The 14595-nt window shown below is 50.9% G+C and overlaps 1 protein-coding gene across 1 annotated transcript; it reads left to right on the top strand.

Annotated features, from left to right (window-relative positions):
- The first annotated feature begins 8101 nt into the window (after window positions 1–8101).
- On the top strand, window positions 8102–13002 carry LOC310858657 (uncharacterized protein). The gene is made up of 2 exons (XM_083764865.1): window positions 8102–9219; window positions 10633–13002. Exons 1-2 carry the CDS (start codon window positions 8742–8744, stop codon window positions 12528–12530), a joined length of 2376 nt encoding a protein of 791 aa, XP_083620991.1. The 5' UTR covers window positions 8102–8741; the 3' UTR covers window positions 12531–13002.
- The last annotated feature ends 1593 nt before the right edge of the window (window positions 13003–14595 follow it).

The following is a 14595-nucleotide window of genomic DNA, read 5'->3' as shown; positions in this document are numbered from 1 at the left end:
ACCCAGGCCCATCGACGTCGCGACTCGCGGGACACAAATGACAACACCACCGCGATCCGAGAAATCAACTCTCCCCCCGCTGCAACTTCAAACCGGCACACTTCAAGGTCGCCACGGACCTGTCACCTTCGCCGATTCCCTCCCCCTCTACCTCGACAGCGTGCCTCCTTCCTTTCATCCCTACCTCCCCCTGCAGCGTCTCCAGGTCGTCTTAAGACGAGCCACCCATCATCGCTTCCAGCCATCCTGGTTCTCCATAACATCCGGCTAGCTCGTCGGAGATTCGCACTCCCGCATCTCTCTCGAGTACAGCCACATGCTAGTATGCGACGTCCCCGCGACCGGTGCCATGTGCCGATCTCCTCAGCACCAGCTTGCCGGCCGGCAGCTCCCGGTGCCTCGGCAGCGTCCTGCAAGTCTAATCCTCCCGGCCGCTATTTCGTCGTTCACCCTGAATATTCCAGCATACAGATTCCCGCTAGTAACACGTGTACTCCTGCCGCCATCGAGCACTACACGTAACATCCCGGCGTAGCACCCGTCTAGAGCCTTCCGCAGAGTTGGCTCCAGGGTCCAGCATTCACTGCCATATAGGATAACAAATTCTACCGCCGCGTAGAAAAAGCTGAGCTCGACCCGTCGGGAGATCGGAGTTCCATACACCGCCCACGCCATCCAGGGCCCGCCATGCAAGTGCCTTCCCCACCTCCAGATCCGACCCATGAGCTCAGATACTCGAAGTCATCGACTTCCTACGGAACCATGCCTCCCGTCGTCTTGATTGGCGGATGTCCTCCCAACCCTCCCTACCTCCCTCGGCACGTACGCCTCCTTCCAACTCCCTCCCTTCCTTCATCCCTGCCTTCCTTCATCCCTCCATCCCTCATGCAGCATCCATCCCTCCCTACCTCCCTCGGCACGTGCGCCTCCTTCCACCCCCGCCTCCCTACATCGGTACAGCGTACCTCCTCCACTCCCTCCATCCCCTCCCTGCCTCCCTCCATCGACACGGCGTGCCACCGCCCCTCTGCACTACAGAGGTACGACTACCCAGTGATACCGTTCGATGACAAGGATCGACTACCCAGTGACGTCGGTCCATTACAAGAATCAATCGAATCTACCAGATCATCATCGCGGCTTTCTTTGGGCTCCGAATTGACCAGCCACTCTCTTCTCTACACTCAGACAACACAGATCCAGATCCAGATCCACAGATCCAGATCATCAAATTCCATCCTAACCACCTCCAACCTACAATTCCGTCCCAAACCAGACCCCATGACGACTTATCCCGGGCCACTGGCACGACTATAAACCACACACCCATCAAGCTCTCCATCGGCACTCCTTCACCCCCATCTTCTAACTCGATCGACCTGCTTCGCAAGTCCTGCCACCTAGCAATAACTTCCCTACAAACTCCAGTCAGGAGCACCTACCCCTCGTCTCATTCCACGTCACTCAGCTCCCAAGAGCCTCCAAGTCATGTCGACCTCCTCGCCTCAAACCATTACCTCAAACCCTTGTAGGACGAATCATCACGCTCCACGCATGTCGACCTCTCCTGCATTCCCCGGGTTTCCAGGGCACTCGGAATTCACCACTTCTATCTTGCGTGCAACCTCGCAGATAAGACGCCTCAGGTCTAAGAAACGCCCACCTTGCCACGGTCAAGTAACTGTTTCTTACGCACTCCTCTTTGAGGAGTGACGGAGTGCACCGTGTCAGACGTCAGCCAAGACGGACGCCTCTCTCTTCGGGCCGTCTCAGACGTCAAGACGGACGCCTCCCTTCGGACCCCATGCCAAATACTCAGGGTCCAATACCCCCCCCGGAACCAGGCCTTCGACCCCCCTCCCCCCACAGGGCCACGCCCTATCATCCTCCACTTCCCCCAGGGGCCTAGCCTTCACTATCATCCCTCATCCCTTCACTCCCTCAAGATCCCCTCTGTAGCTCCAACTCATCCCCTCATCCTCTCACCCCCTCCCCACCCCCTCCTTTCACTCATCCACCCGGCTCCTGTACATGGCCTACGGCCCACATCCCTACATCCTCTCACCCCCTACCCTTCCCTACATCCTCACACCCCCTCCCCCCTTCCCAACCCGACATCCTCCTCCCTCCCCCGTCCCACATGGGACCACATCCCAATCTCATTCCTATATGCATCATCCCTTCTTCTCATGTTCCACCTCTTTTCTAAATGAATGCTAAACCATGTTAAACGATGTTCGATTGAATGCGTGGTCTGTACTAGTGAATTCTATTTGTCGACAGCACAGATGTCTATATCCAGCACTATTTATTCAACATGTTAGTCCTCCGTATAGCATTCACGGTCCATGGTCTCAACCTGCGCACTCCTGCAAGGGCTAGGTTTAGGAAAGCCATGTGGATGTCATGACGCGTCATGTGTTTAATTTAGTCCACAAGCGCCCCTGGTTTCATTATTCTGTCCTGACTGCTTTGCTTTGATGTATGCATCATCTAAACAGTTTCTCCCCTCCCTGGCCCAAACGAAGCCCGGCCGGTGCCGCCTCGGGTCCCACGGTCACCGGGGAGTTCCGTCTGCCGTGCAGGCCTATCCAAGCGTTTAGGTTTAGTGTGGAGTGTCTCATCTATGGCTAATACAGTGGGACATATGGCAGCCGGTCAGACTTCCCAACCACTGGTGTCTGGTGTCGCAGACACAAGCACGCACACATACGCATACATGCACACTATAGCTCGCTCATGCACACACACGCACACACACACACACACACACACACACACACTGAAGCAATTAGCTGTGGCCTTGTGGTCAAATAATGGAGCGAGGGCATTCCTGGTGATTTCGCTGGAGTGGAGGAAAAAGACGATACTTTTATCCACTTCTGCAATGACTTCCATATGTTTCATCTTTCCGTAGCATACATAAATGGCCTTCATCCACACCCACACTGTCAACAAATACATCTCTGCCCAAACATGTGACAAGAGTATACATGAGTCTGTGTCAAATTCTAGAATGCAGAAAGAAATTATGACATTTTAAGAAACTACAAATCCTATTATACGGAATGCAGTGACAATTGCTACCAGCCAGGGCCACAAATGAAAAGGCCTCTGGGGGACAAAAATAACTTACAGGCCACTGCTGAGTAAAGTTCATGGCAGAAATGTGTAGAATGTCAGGCATTTGAACTTGTTAACGTTAGCTATTACATGTTTGCTGACAGTACCAGAGGAATTGATATGGTTTGCCCGGCATGTTGTACTGTGTGGATGCCGATGCTGTGTTGAGGCCAACATTCTGCGACATACTGGCTGAAACTTCTAAAAGAATAAAAAAAAGAGTCTAAAAGCCGATAGACTAGAGCAGTGGTTCCCAAACTGTTTCATGTCAAGGACCCCCAAAATGACACTCATTATCCTGCGGACCCCCTTTAGAAAAGATATGCCAGGAAGGGACCCTCATAAGAGAAGATCTTTACAGCTCTACCGTATTTTCATTTCAAGGCCCCCCCAGTATGATATGCAACAGGCTACGAACTCCCATTGAATGGATTTTCTATCTCTTGAGACGCCAATTTATATTGTAAAATCAATGTTAATTTAACTCTGAGAATGTATATACAAATGTAACCAAATGGAGGTTAGGGTCCATTTGGTTCCATGTGTACACTCTCAGAGTTACAGACCCATAAGGGTCCATTTGGTTCCTAATTGTCATTTAGCTGGGGACCCCCTGGAACTCCCTCAAGGACCCCTAGGGGTCCCCGTACCCACCTTTGGGAACCACTGGCCTACTTTGAAAACTAAGGCCCGACTCACACCTTTCGATCTAGCATACAACATTGATGCATGCTAGATGTATACAAAGGGTGTGATACATCTTGCCCCAATGCATTTCCAATGGAAGTCACATGGTTTGACATATTTGTGTTGTACGGCTTTCGGCTGTGTTTCGACTGCCCCCCACCCCCTCATACAACACAAATGTTGTGTCAAACCATGATGTGACTCCCGTTGGAAATGCATTGCGAGCTTGCATCAGCTATACATCTCATACAACAAGCATACATCAGTCTGTTGTAAAGGTGTGAGTGAGGCCTTACACACCGAGTCTGTGGAATACAGCATGACGTTGCGAATTTGAGGCATGCAGATGTTGTAAGAACGGGAGGTGTGCTCATGATGGCAGCAGAGCCATCTATAATGGTATAATTTATTCTTTGTCTCGCGATGGTGTCGCGCACGCACGGCATACCTCTATGTTCCCAACAATCGCATCCGCGATGCGATGTGAGCCTTTATATCAGCTGTTCTCTGTTGCGCAATGAAGTATAAATGTCTCCTAGGGTGCATCTCACTAGCCAACACACAAGAGGAGGTTGAATGGACTGAAACCAGCGCTCCCCAAAACCACAGGTTTTGGAGATCTGTTGGGCATTGATTACATGAAACAGTCACCCGTGCGCCCAGTCCCAATGTTTGTAAACAAATAATTGGTCTATGAGGTCCATTTGGTTAGCAACTCTCCGTCATTTAGCTGGGGACCACCTGGAACCCCCTCAGTGAATGCTGGTGTAGAGGAAGAAAATGGGCGGGCCCAGGGCTGGACTGGGACAAAATTTCGGCCCGGGCATTTTCACGTGAATTTGGCCCAGACCGGCCCACCACAACCAGCGCGCAGATAGCAGAAACTCTACCGCCCGCTCCGTCGCAGCACACACAAACAAACAAGCCCTAATACCACCACTTTTACAGAACAACATAGGCCTAAATGATACAAACCAACAGACAACTACACAACCCTTTGTCGAGGGTTTATTTGTCACTCACTGATACAGGTACAGTGAAATTATCATGATGGCACTGGCAGAATGGCAGCACGCCCGGACCTTAAAAAAAAAAATCATGGCGGCCCCCTACGGTCGAGGCCCACCGGGAAAATGCCCGGTATGCCCTGTGGCCAGTCCAGCCATGGGCGGGCCAAGGACAGAGCCCTGCGGGGCCCCCCGGTCAACGAAGTACGTGTAGGGTTTAAGTGGTTAAATAAATCAGGGTTTCAGGCTATACTCACGTGCCGCATGCAGTGATTGATGGACGCCCGCAGAAGCCTCTGCCCTCCACAGTCTTAAATCTCCACAGTATTCCCCCATGGGTTTCTATACCCAGGAGTGTCCGCTATAGTGGCTACATTTTATCTTCTGTCTACATGTGGACTCGGAATAACGCTCAGTCTAGTTAGCAGCAGTGGTGTAAAGTAACTGTACGTACTTTTACTTGAGTACTGTACTTAAGTACAATTTTGAGGTATTTGTACTTTACTTGAGTATTTCCAATTTCCAGTGCTTTTACTTCTACTCCACTACATCTCAGAGGCAACATTTCTTTCTTTTACTTCACTACAATTATTTGAAAACTTTAGTTTTGACGATTTTAATTTTGATTAGAAAACATACATTAACCACTTAAAAAAACATTTCGGCCATTTGAAAATAGCAGATCTACAAGCTCACAATGCGTCGCAATGCGATGCATTGTGACTACATACAATGCAATTGTAGTGCTGTCTACATCGCATCTACATCTTCAGGATAGCTTTCCCCAGCTGAGGCCTCGTTTATCCTTTTATCTTTTTAACCCTGCTGTTGTTGTCTCCACCAGGCCGAAGGCATGTGGGGAGAGTATGTTTTGCACTCCGTCCGTCCGTGTGTGTGTCCGTGTGTGTGTGTGTCCGTGTGTGTGTCCGTGAACAGCTAATCTCGGCCACCGTTAACCCGGTCGATGCCATATTTTGCACACACACTCCCTGGATGCCAACCATGAACCTCTGCCCCAAACTTTCCAGAACGGCCTGTTATAGCGCCACCAGGAGGCCGCTTTGTGCAAAACAAGTTTTTGCACAGTACACCTACAGATTTTGTCCAAACATCACGCAAATTGGTACACAGTCTCTCTAGAGCCATTCAACGAAACGGGTCTTTCAGATTTATCAGACTCCATCCTGATTGGTTAAGATTGGCTTCCAAAGTTCACAGGAGTGCTCAGTTTCCAAAAAATGCTGCAAATCATGAACACATCGCGTGATTTCCGTGAAATTGTGCACCCACATTCCCACTAGGCCGAGGACGAAATGCCACATGAACAATTTCAACTCAGCCTCAAGGTGGCGCTATAACTGGCCCAAAAGTGTTTTTACCTCTAACTGCACGGATCTGTGGATAACCTGGTGGAGACCTGTGCCCGGAAGGGCACTTTTTCTAGTTGTATCTGTTATGTTTTGCTTTGTTTTTTTTCTTAGTTCCTAGTGTTCCTATGTAAAGCGCTTTGGGTATTTAGAAAAGCGCTATATAAATTAGCTATTATTATTATTATTATAAGTCTGTATAAAATGCTATCCAAGTCACAAAAGTGCTACGGACCAACCTTCCAATTTTTATGGGTCACGACTCGAGTAAAGAATATATAATTCGAAAGGCAAGAATGTTATTTAAAACAAACAAGCAAATATAAGAAGTAAAAAACGAAATAATAATTAAGAAGTAGTAGTATAGTGAAAATAGCCCTGGGCGCCTGCTGGCCTAGCGGTCCAGGCGCATGCGACATATGGGCTCTGGCCTGACAGCGCGTCGCGTGTTCAAGTCCCGTTCATGACGACCTTTGCTCCGTGTCTCTCCCCTTCTCTCTCTCTCTCTCTCTCTCTCTCTCCTCTCTGTCTTCACTGTAACTATCAATAAAGACCATAAAAAACTAAATCTTTAAAAAGAAAAGAAAATAACTGGTCTACAAGCTCACAACGCGACGCTGTGTGTGTGTGTGTGCTTGTAGATCTGTATTTTCCTATTTCCACTATTTTGGGCCCCCGACTCCCGGGCAAATGTATGATCTGTCTTTTGGGGCCTCGACCTGAACGTTTTGGGAGCCACTGGTGTGACCCTGGACAGTGGAAGGGGTGATGGGGGACAGTTAAAGACGGAGAATGGACTGGGTAGAAGGGGTAGAATGGGGTTGAAATGTGACGGTGGATGATGGGGGGACCCACACCGTCTCCCAGATCTGCATGGCTCCCCCAGTCATTGGGTTGAGAGGTCAGGCTGATGCACATCTGGCATTTCCTGTTTCCTCTCCCCCAGATGCCCCTGAGCGCTAGTAGAAATACACACCAACCGCAACACACGCGTGCACGCGCACACGCACACGCACACGCACACGCACACGCACACACACACACACACACACACACACACACACACACACACACACACACACACACACACACACACACACACACACACACACACACACACACATTTTTGGACAGGTATTCTTATTCCACAGTCAAATGTTTCCATTGAACAATATACAGTATGACTAGCTGGACTGATGGTATGAACTTGAGAGAGAGAGAGAGAGAGAGAGAGAGAGAGAGAGAGAGAGAGAGAGAGAGAGAGAGAGAGAGAGAGAGAACTCTGTCGGAAAGGCAGAGAGAGAGAGAGAGAGAGAACTCTGTCGGAAAGGGGGAGAGAGAAAGAGAGAGAGAGAAAGAGAGAGAGAGAGAGAGAGAGAATGGGGGAGAGAATCCTTGCTTCTCGCAGGCCACTGACTCGGCTGACAAACTCTTTCCATTCCTGTGGATGCTGTGCAGCGCGCAGTGCTCTATGTCCTATACGTGTGTGCGTGTGTGTGTGTGTGTGTGTGTGTGTGTGTGTGTGTGTGTGTGTGTGTGTGTGTGTGTGTGTGTGTGTGTGTGCGTGTGCGTGCGTGCGTGTACGCTCATGCACGCATAGGCGAAACAGTGGGGACAGAGCGGTGCCGTATGGTTTTCATAACTCTCCGAGGGTTTTCAATTCTGCTACGCACCCCCCCACCCCCCCAACCCACTTCACCCCCCCCCCCCCCCCCCAAAACCTCCTCTGCACACACGCACGCACGCACACACGCACACTACCAGCCCCCACTTCTAAAAACACACAATCCTTTTTCCTCTACGTAGCACCCCCCCCCCCCCCTCATTTCTCCCTCCCCCTTGTCTTTCTCTCTCTCTCTCTCTCTCTCTCTCTCTCTCTCTCTCGCATTCTCTGTCTTTCTTCCTTTCTTCCTGAGATTCAGGGCAGGCAACACTGCAGATGCAAAGAGTCCAGAGGCGAGACCTGAAGAGAGGGCATTCTGCAACTGGGATACAAGAGACCCTATTGCTGGATTTCCTTTTTTTTTTCACTGGACTGCGATGACCTCTGAAAGTGCTTTGGACCCTTAGGAGACTCCAAGTGGGTCTTCTTATATGCTGGTACTTATGCTGATGGACTTCAACTGGACTTTAAGACAAGATTCTGCAGGACACTGGTTTTACTCTCCTGCTTAATCCAGGTTCATTCTGCTGAGCTCTACAGTGTTGACATCTTCCCCCAAGGTTCTGTAGTTGATGAGCTGATGAATGGATGTGAAGTCATACCACACCGTAGGGCTACTAATCTCCTGTTATGGACTGCTTGCAGACAATTAAGGTGAACGACTGTTGAGCTTGGATTTGTTTCCACTAGATGTAAGGCCTAGTAGGTACATAAAGTTTGGTTGAGGTCAGGAAAATAACAAACGTACTCTTTGTTTATTTATTGAGAAGCTGGTTGGTTGTTTTAGTTCTGCTGATTGCTTCAGGGCTAGAGTCGACCATAATTAAGCCTTGGGTTTGGTTTATTAGGACAAGGCAGACTTTTCATTTGGATGTTGGTTTAGCTCATTCCTCAATGTCTTGGAGGAGGATGAGAAGGATATTTAGTAATCGCAGCAGTAGCAGCAGCAGCAGCAGCAGCAGCAGCAGCATGAGTCTCCCGTGTGTGCTGTGGCTGCTGTGTGTTTGCGTGGCCCCTGGGAGCCACGGCCAGAGGCTGCAGCAGGGGGGGGGGGAGACGCCAACGGAGGCCCCGGCGGCGGCGGGGAAGTCGTCTCATCTGGCCGAGCGGGACGTCGTCTGCCACCCGGAGGGATGCTACGCCGTCTTCGTCCAGAAGAGGACCTTCCGGGAGGCGGGCCGCAGCTGCCGCGAGCGCGGTGGCACCCTGGCCACGGTGCACGAGGAGCGCGCGGCGGGCGCGGTCCACGAGCTGCTGTCGTCCGTGGAGCCGCAGGGGAGCCGGGCGCGCCTCCGCCTCTGGATCGGACTGCACCGGCCGCCGCGCCAGTGCTCGGCCACGCGGCCGCTGCGGGGATTCGTCTGGGTCACAGGCACAGTGTTTTCATTCTTTGACCTTTCGATGATGCGTGTATAGAACAGTGGTTCCCAAACCTTTTTCATGTCAAGGACCCCCAAATTGACACACAGAGATGCCAGGGACCCCAATAAGAGAAGATTTTTTTATGGCTCTAGCAGTGATTTTTCAACCCGTTTCATTTCAAGGACCCCCAGTTTGACATTAATCTACGGACCCCCATTTAATAGCATTTCTATCTCTGGGACCCCCAATTTATATTGTAAAATCAATGCTAATTTAACTCGTATTTAGAGCGTACAAATGGAACCAAATGATAACGATAGATGATAATGATTTGGTTCCATTTGTACACTCTCTGAGTTACAGACCCATAAGGGTCCAGATGGTCCCTAATTATAATTTAGCTTGGGACCCCCTGGAACTCCCTCAAGTACCCCTGGGGGTCCCCGGACCCCACTTTGGGAACCACTGCTGTAGAACGTCCAAATCAAAACAGACTATAGGGGAAAGTGGCTGATCGAAAGAATCCTGGTGACGGTCGGGTATTTGTGACAACTTATAATGCCTATTCAAACTCCAGTTTTCAGTGATGAGGTGAGGTGGTCGCGGTTACGGTGGATCCACCGAAAGGGTGGGTTATGAATAGGCTATTCAATTCAATTCAATTCAATTCAATTCAATTCAATTCAATTCAATTCAATTCAATTCAATTCAATTCAATTCAATTCAATTCAATTCAATTCAATTCAATTCACATTTGTGATGGTTTGATTGGCTGAGCACGGAATGTGTTGATGCACAGTATGATAAGAGCGCCCCTCACTTCACACGGTTTTTATTATATTTTTTTATTAACTTTGCATAATTAATGATTTGGATGGATTCTTGAAAGGATTGACGTAGATTTTTTTATTCAAATTTTATATCTAAATCTAAGGTTTTTAAAAAGAAGAATCTTTAGGCTAAAAAAAAATTAGCAAATGTGAATCAATGCAGTGTCTTGATAGATTGTTCCTTTATTAAATTGGCTCTGCATAACCTCTCTAGCAGACCTTGGCCATCGCCCAGGTTGGACCTCCAGGGGTCAGCGCTGACTGCATGCTTAACACATTAACCCCTCGCTTGGCTTCGACAGGGACAGTAGGACCGCAGGCGAGACAGGAGGAAATTCAATCTGGGCCCTGACCTCACTGCAACCCCCCCCCCAGCTCTGATTTAGTCATTAGCAATCCTAACTCAATACTCTTTAAAGGCATAGACTATTTTGACTCTTGCCTCATATGATACGCCCCTCGGTCCTTGTGAAAAACATGAAGCATAAGCAAGCAGTGAGGGAAAGTGAGTGAGGGAGGAGTGCAGAGAGATGGACGGCGGTCTTGTCGTTGACCTGGCTGTGACCTTGTTTCTTGTTTCCGTGTCTTTACAGGGGACCAGGACGGGCAGTACACCAACTGGCTCCGCGACGAGGCCCCGGGGGCCTGCGCGGCTCCTCGGTGCGTGGCCATGACGGTGCTCACCTCTGAGAGCGCCCGCGAGAGCAGCGACAACTTCCGCTGGCTGGACGGCTCGTGCGGGCTGGCGCTGGACGGCTACGTCTGCCAGTACAGCTACAAGGGCATGTGTCACGCCTTGGACGACGAGGGCGGAGGAGCCGCCATATATACCACGCCCTTTCACCTGGTCAGCACCTTGCTGACGCACGTCCCCTTCGGCTCCGTCGGCGCCGTGCCCTGCCCCGCGCTCGACTCCGACGAGGACCCGGAGGAGGAGGCTCCCGCGGAGGAGACCGTCCTGTGCATGGAGCGGGAGGACGGGACGGTGGGCTGGTCCAGAGACGGGCCCCTCTGTTCGGCTGACCCCGACGCCGGGAGCCTGGACTGGTGCGGCACCGACCACGGCTGCGAGCAGTATTGCCAGAGCACGGACACGGACTACTACTGCTACTGTTCCGAGGGCTCGGTCCTGGACGAGGACCGCTACAGCTGCAGGCCCGACCCCCTCGGCCAGACCGACGCGCCGCCGCCGCCCGACACCTCCTCCATGTCCGCCGCCGCCGGTACCGAGCGGCCCCGCCGCGTCGTCGGCCAGGCCTGCGTAGCGGCGGGCTGCGAGTACGACTGCGCGGAGACAACGCCGTCGCGGGGCGGCGTCCGCTGCACCTGCCCGCCGGGCTACCAGCTGGGCCCGGACGGGCGCGGCTGCTCCGACGTGGACGAGTGCCGCCAGCGGCCGTGCCAGCAGCTGTGCGTCAACACGCCGGGCACCTTCCACTGCGCCTGCCACGCCGGCTACCAGCCCGACGACGACGGCGAGTGCGTGGACGTGGACGAGTGCCTCGACGAGGGCAGCTGCGAGGGCGGCGGCGGCGGCTGCGAGAACACGCTGGGCTCCTTCGCGTGCCCGTGCGCGCCCGGCTACGAGCGCGGCGGCGGAGGGGAGTGCGTGGACGTCGACGAGTGCGGCAGCACGGCGGGGGGCGAGTCGCCGTGCCAGCAGCACTGCCTGAACTTCATGGGAGGCTACCAGTGTTATTGTGACACGGGATATGACCCGCAGCCGGACGGCCTCTCCTGCGAGCCTTCCCCCGAGGACGAAGAGTACTCCACCCTGAGCCCCGACACCGTTGACCCTAACGACCACTTGCACCCCGACCATGACCCGTACGCTCACCCCAACTCGGACTCCGACGCAAACCACCACGACCTCCCCTGGTCCGCCTCGTTTACCCCGGACCCTAGCTTTGAAGTCGACACTGACTATGACTCCGAATGGCTGACGCAGCGCCCAGACGAGCTGCCGACCACTGACCCGCCGCGTCCTCCACCCCACGGCCGCTCAGACGATCACCCAAACCAATGGGACGCCCTCTCCCCCAAGCGGCATCACACGGTCACGCCCACGACGCAGTACGGCGGCAACGAGGCCGAGTTCAAGGCGGGCTCCGGAGGAGAGGCGGCGGGGGCGGGGGCGGCGGGGGAACGAACGGGCACCAAGGTGGGCGCAGGGGCGGCCGGCAGCGAGACGGCGAACGGGTCGGGCAGCGGGGCGACCGTGGCCAGGGCTGCGGCGGAGTCGGGCGCCGAGGACATTAACGGTGACGGCGGCTCGGCCACGTCGGGCAAGCGGAAGCACGACAAGAGCTGGCTGCTGGTGGCCCTGCTGGTGCCTCTGTGCGTGTTCCTGGTGGTGATGCTGGCCCTGGGCATCGTCTACTGCACCAGCTGTGCGGTGGACAAGAGCAAGAGCTTCTCACACTGCTATCGCTGGATCCTCCCCCCCGCCGCCACTCCCCCCGGGGGGAGGGACGGCAAGCCCCGAGCATGAACCCTTACAGATTAACACACACACAGACACACGAGAGACACACACACACACACACACACACACACACACACACACACACACACAGACAGACACAGTAAAAAAGAAATCCTCTCCCACTCACTCACACGCACTCACAAACAAACACATGCGCGCACATACTTTGTGTGGAACACTCATGATGTCTGCTTAAATGTCCTTATAGTGGTGGAGGAGGAGGAGGAGCTGTTGTAGAACTACCATTGGATATACTGTTGGCTGATTCAGGCACTTGAGGATGACTTTTATAGGGCTGCAATTCTCTTCTGTTTTTGTTTGTTGTTGGGTTTTTCTTAGGTTTTTGTTGCACACACCCCCTGTACATACTACACTCCATGTGTTTAGATTTCAATAAACATCAATACATTGAAGAAACGATGTGTGATTGATAAGGATTTATACAACTGTGTGAATAAATGATAAACCAGAATATGGACACGGGGAGCAAGTGTCATTGTGTGTGTGTGTGTGTGTGTGTGTGTGTGTGTGTGTGTGTGTGTGTGTGTGTGTGTGTGTGTGTGTGTGTGTGTGTGTGTGCGTGTGCGTGCGTGCGATTTGTATAAACACTCAACGGTGGGATTTGAGAGACTGGAGCTACAAATGAGCCTCATGAAAATGGGCCTCATTTCTAATTGCACTGGTAAACAAAACGTCTTTCATCTTCCTCAATTTGGGCTGCTTTTGTGCGACGTTGAGGGTCGGAAGAAGGAGAAGCGGGAGTGAGTGAGCTGGACGAGCCAAATGAGTTCCAACCGCTGCGTTGGACAGTAACAAAGAACTGTATTAGAATCATACGATATGCGTGTTGTTTTTCCTCTGTGACTGTAGAATAACACTGGTGTCATATTATATTCCTCATGGTTTGGCAGGCAAATGCGTGGTTTAAAATATGAAATAATATATATAAATATGTGGCCAAGAAAAGAAAGCTACATGGAAAGAGGTGCGAAGGTATAGGCCGGTCTGCTGGGTGGGGGTTTCAACATTGATATAAGATGCAGGCCTGGAATGGGCCTCAGAAGCAGGGTACCTACCGTACATTGACTTTATTTCAAAACTTGTGTGAAAAGGAGGCCTTTAGGATTGTTTACAAGAGGAGCGGGGGCATCTTGTTCTGGAATGATGTTAGCACATGGGTCTTCAACAGAGCCCCTTAGGGGGTCCTCAGAGTTACTGTTCAGGGGGAGGGGGGGGGGGGGTCTTTCTTTACCACTTGAACCCTACACTCTAAGCCTTTGTGTTGTATATATACAGTACATTACTGGCAGCTCAGTGGCCAGCAAGTTACTGTATTTTTGAATTACAATGAAGTACTGTAATCCAGTTTACAGCATATGACACACTACTGTATTACTACAAAACAGTAATTTACTGTAATTTTACATTACTTTTTTTAATGTAGCCCATGTTACTGTATTCTATTATACAGTATTGTACTGTAATATTACTATACTACTGTATTCATTAGTTTAACCCATTTTACTGTATTTTTATTATATTGTACTGCAATATTACTATACTACAACATTGAATTCAAATCAAAAGTTTCTTTATAAATACTTTTATTCCAAACTCACATCACCGTTTAACAGTAACAGTTAATGAAATGTTCTGGAACATTGCATTGAAACATGTTCACATAAAACATCAAATGAATTGTGTATTCAACAAGTCAACAACACAACAATAACAACAGCGCATGTTTAAACGGTCTGCCATACAAAATAGAACAGCAACAACTTTCAGTATATTCAGCATAAAATTCCATATTCAATTTTGAACTGTGCCCCTGTTTAAAAGGACATACCAGAAGTAAAGTGTTTCTAAACCTTTACAAGAGATCATTGACAAGTCATATTGACTACCCTGAAAGAAGGCCAACTATTCAAAATCCTTCCAACCAGTTTGAATTGGCTGGCTGTTAGCTGCATCATGACTTAATTTTATGGTGTAAACATTTATCAGTAACTAATTCATGCCAGAGTATTTCAATATTTTACCTAGTTTTTGCTGGCAACTGGATGCCCTG

This window comes from Protomyctophum parallelum (genome assembly GCF_964188405.1).
Source record: "Protomyctophum parallelum genome assembly, chromosome: 1".
Classification (NCBI taxonomy): Eukaryota; Metazoa; Chordata; class Actinopteri; order Myctophiformes; family Myctophidae; genus Protomyctophum; species Protomyctophum parallelum.
This window is presented reverse-complemented; position numbering and strand designations above follow the sequence as displayed.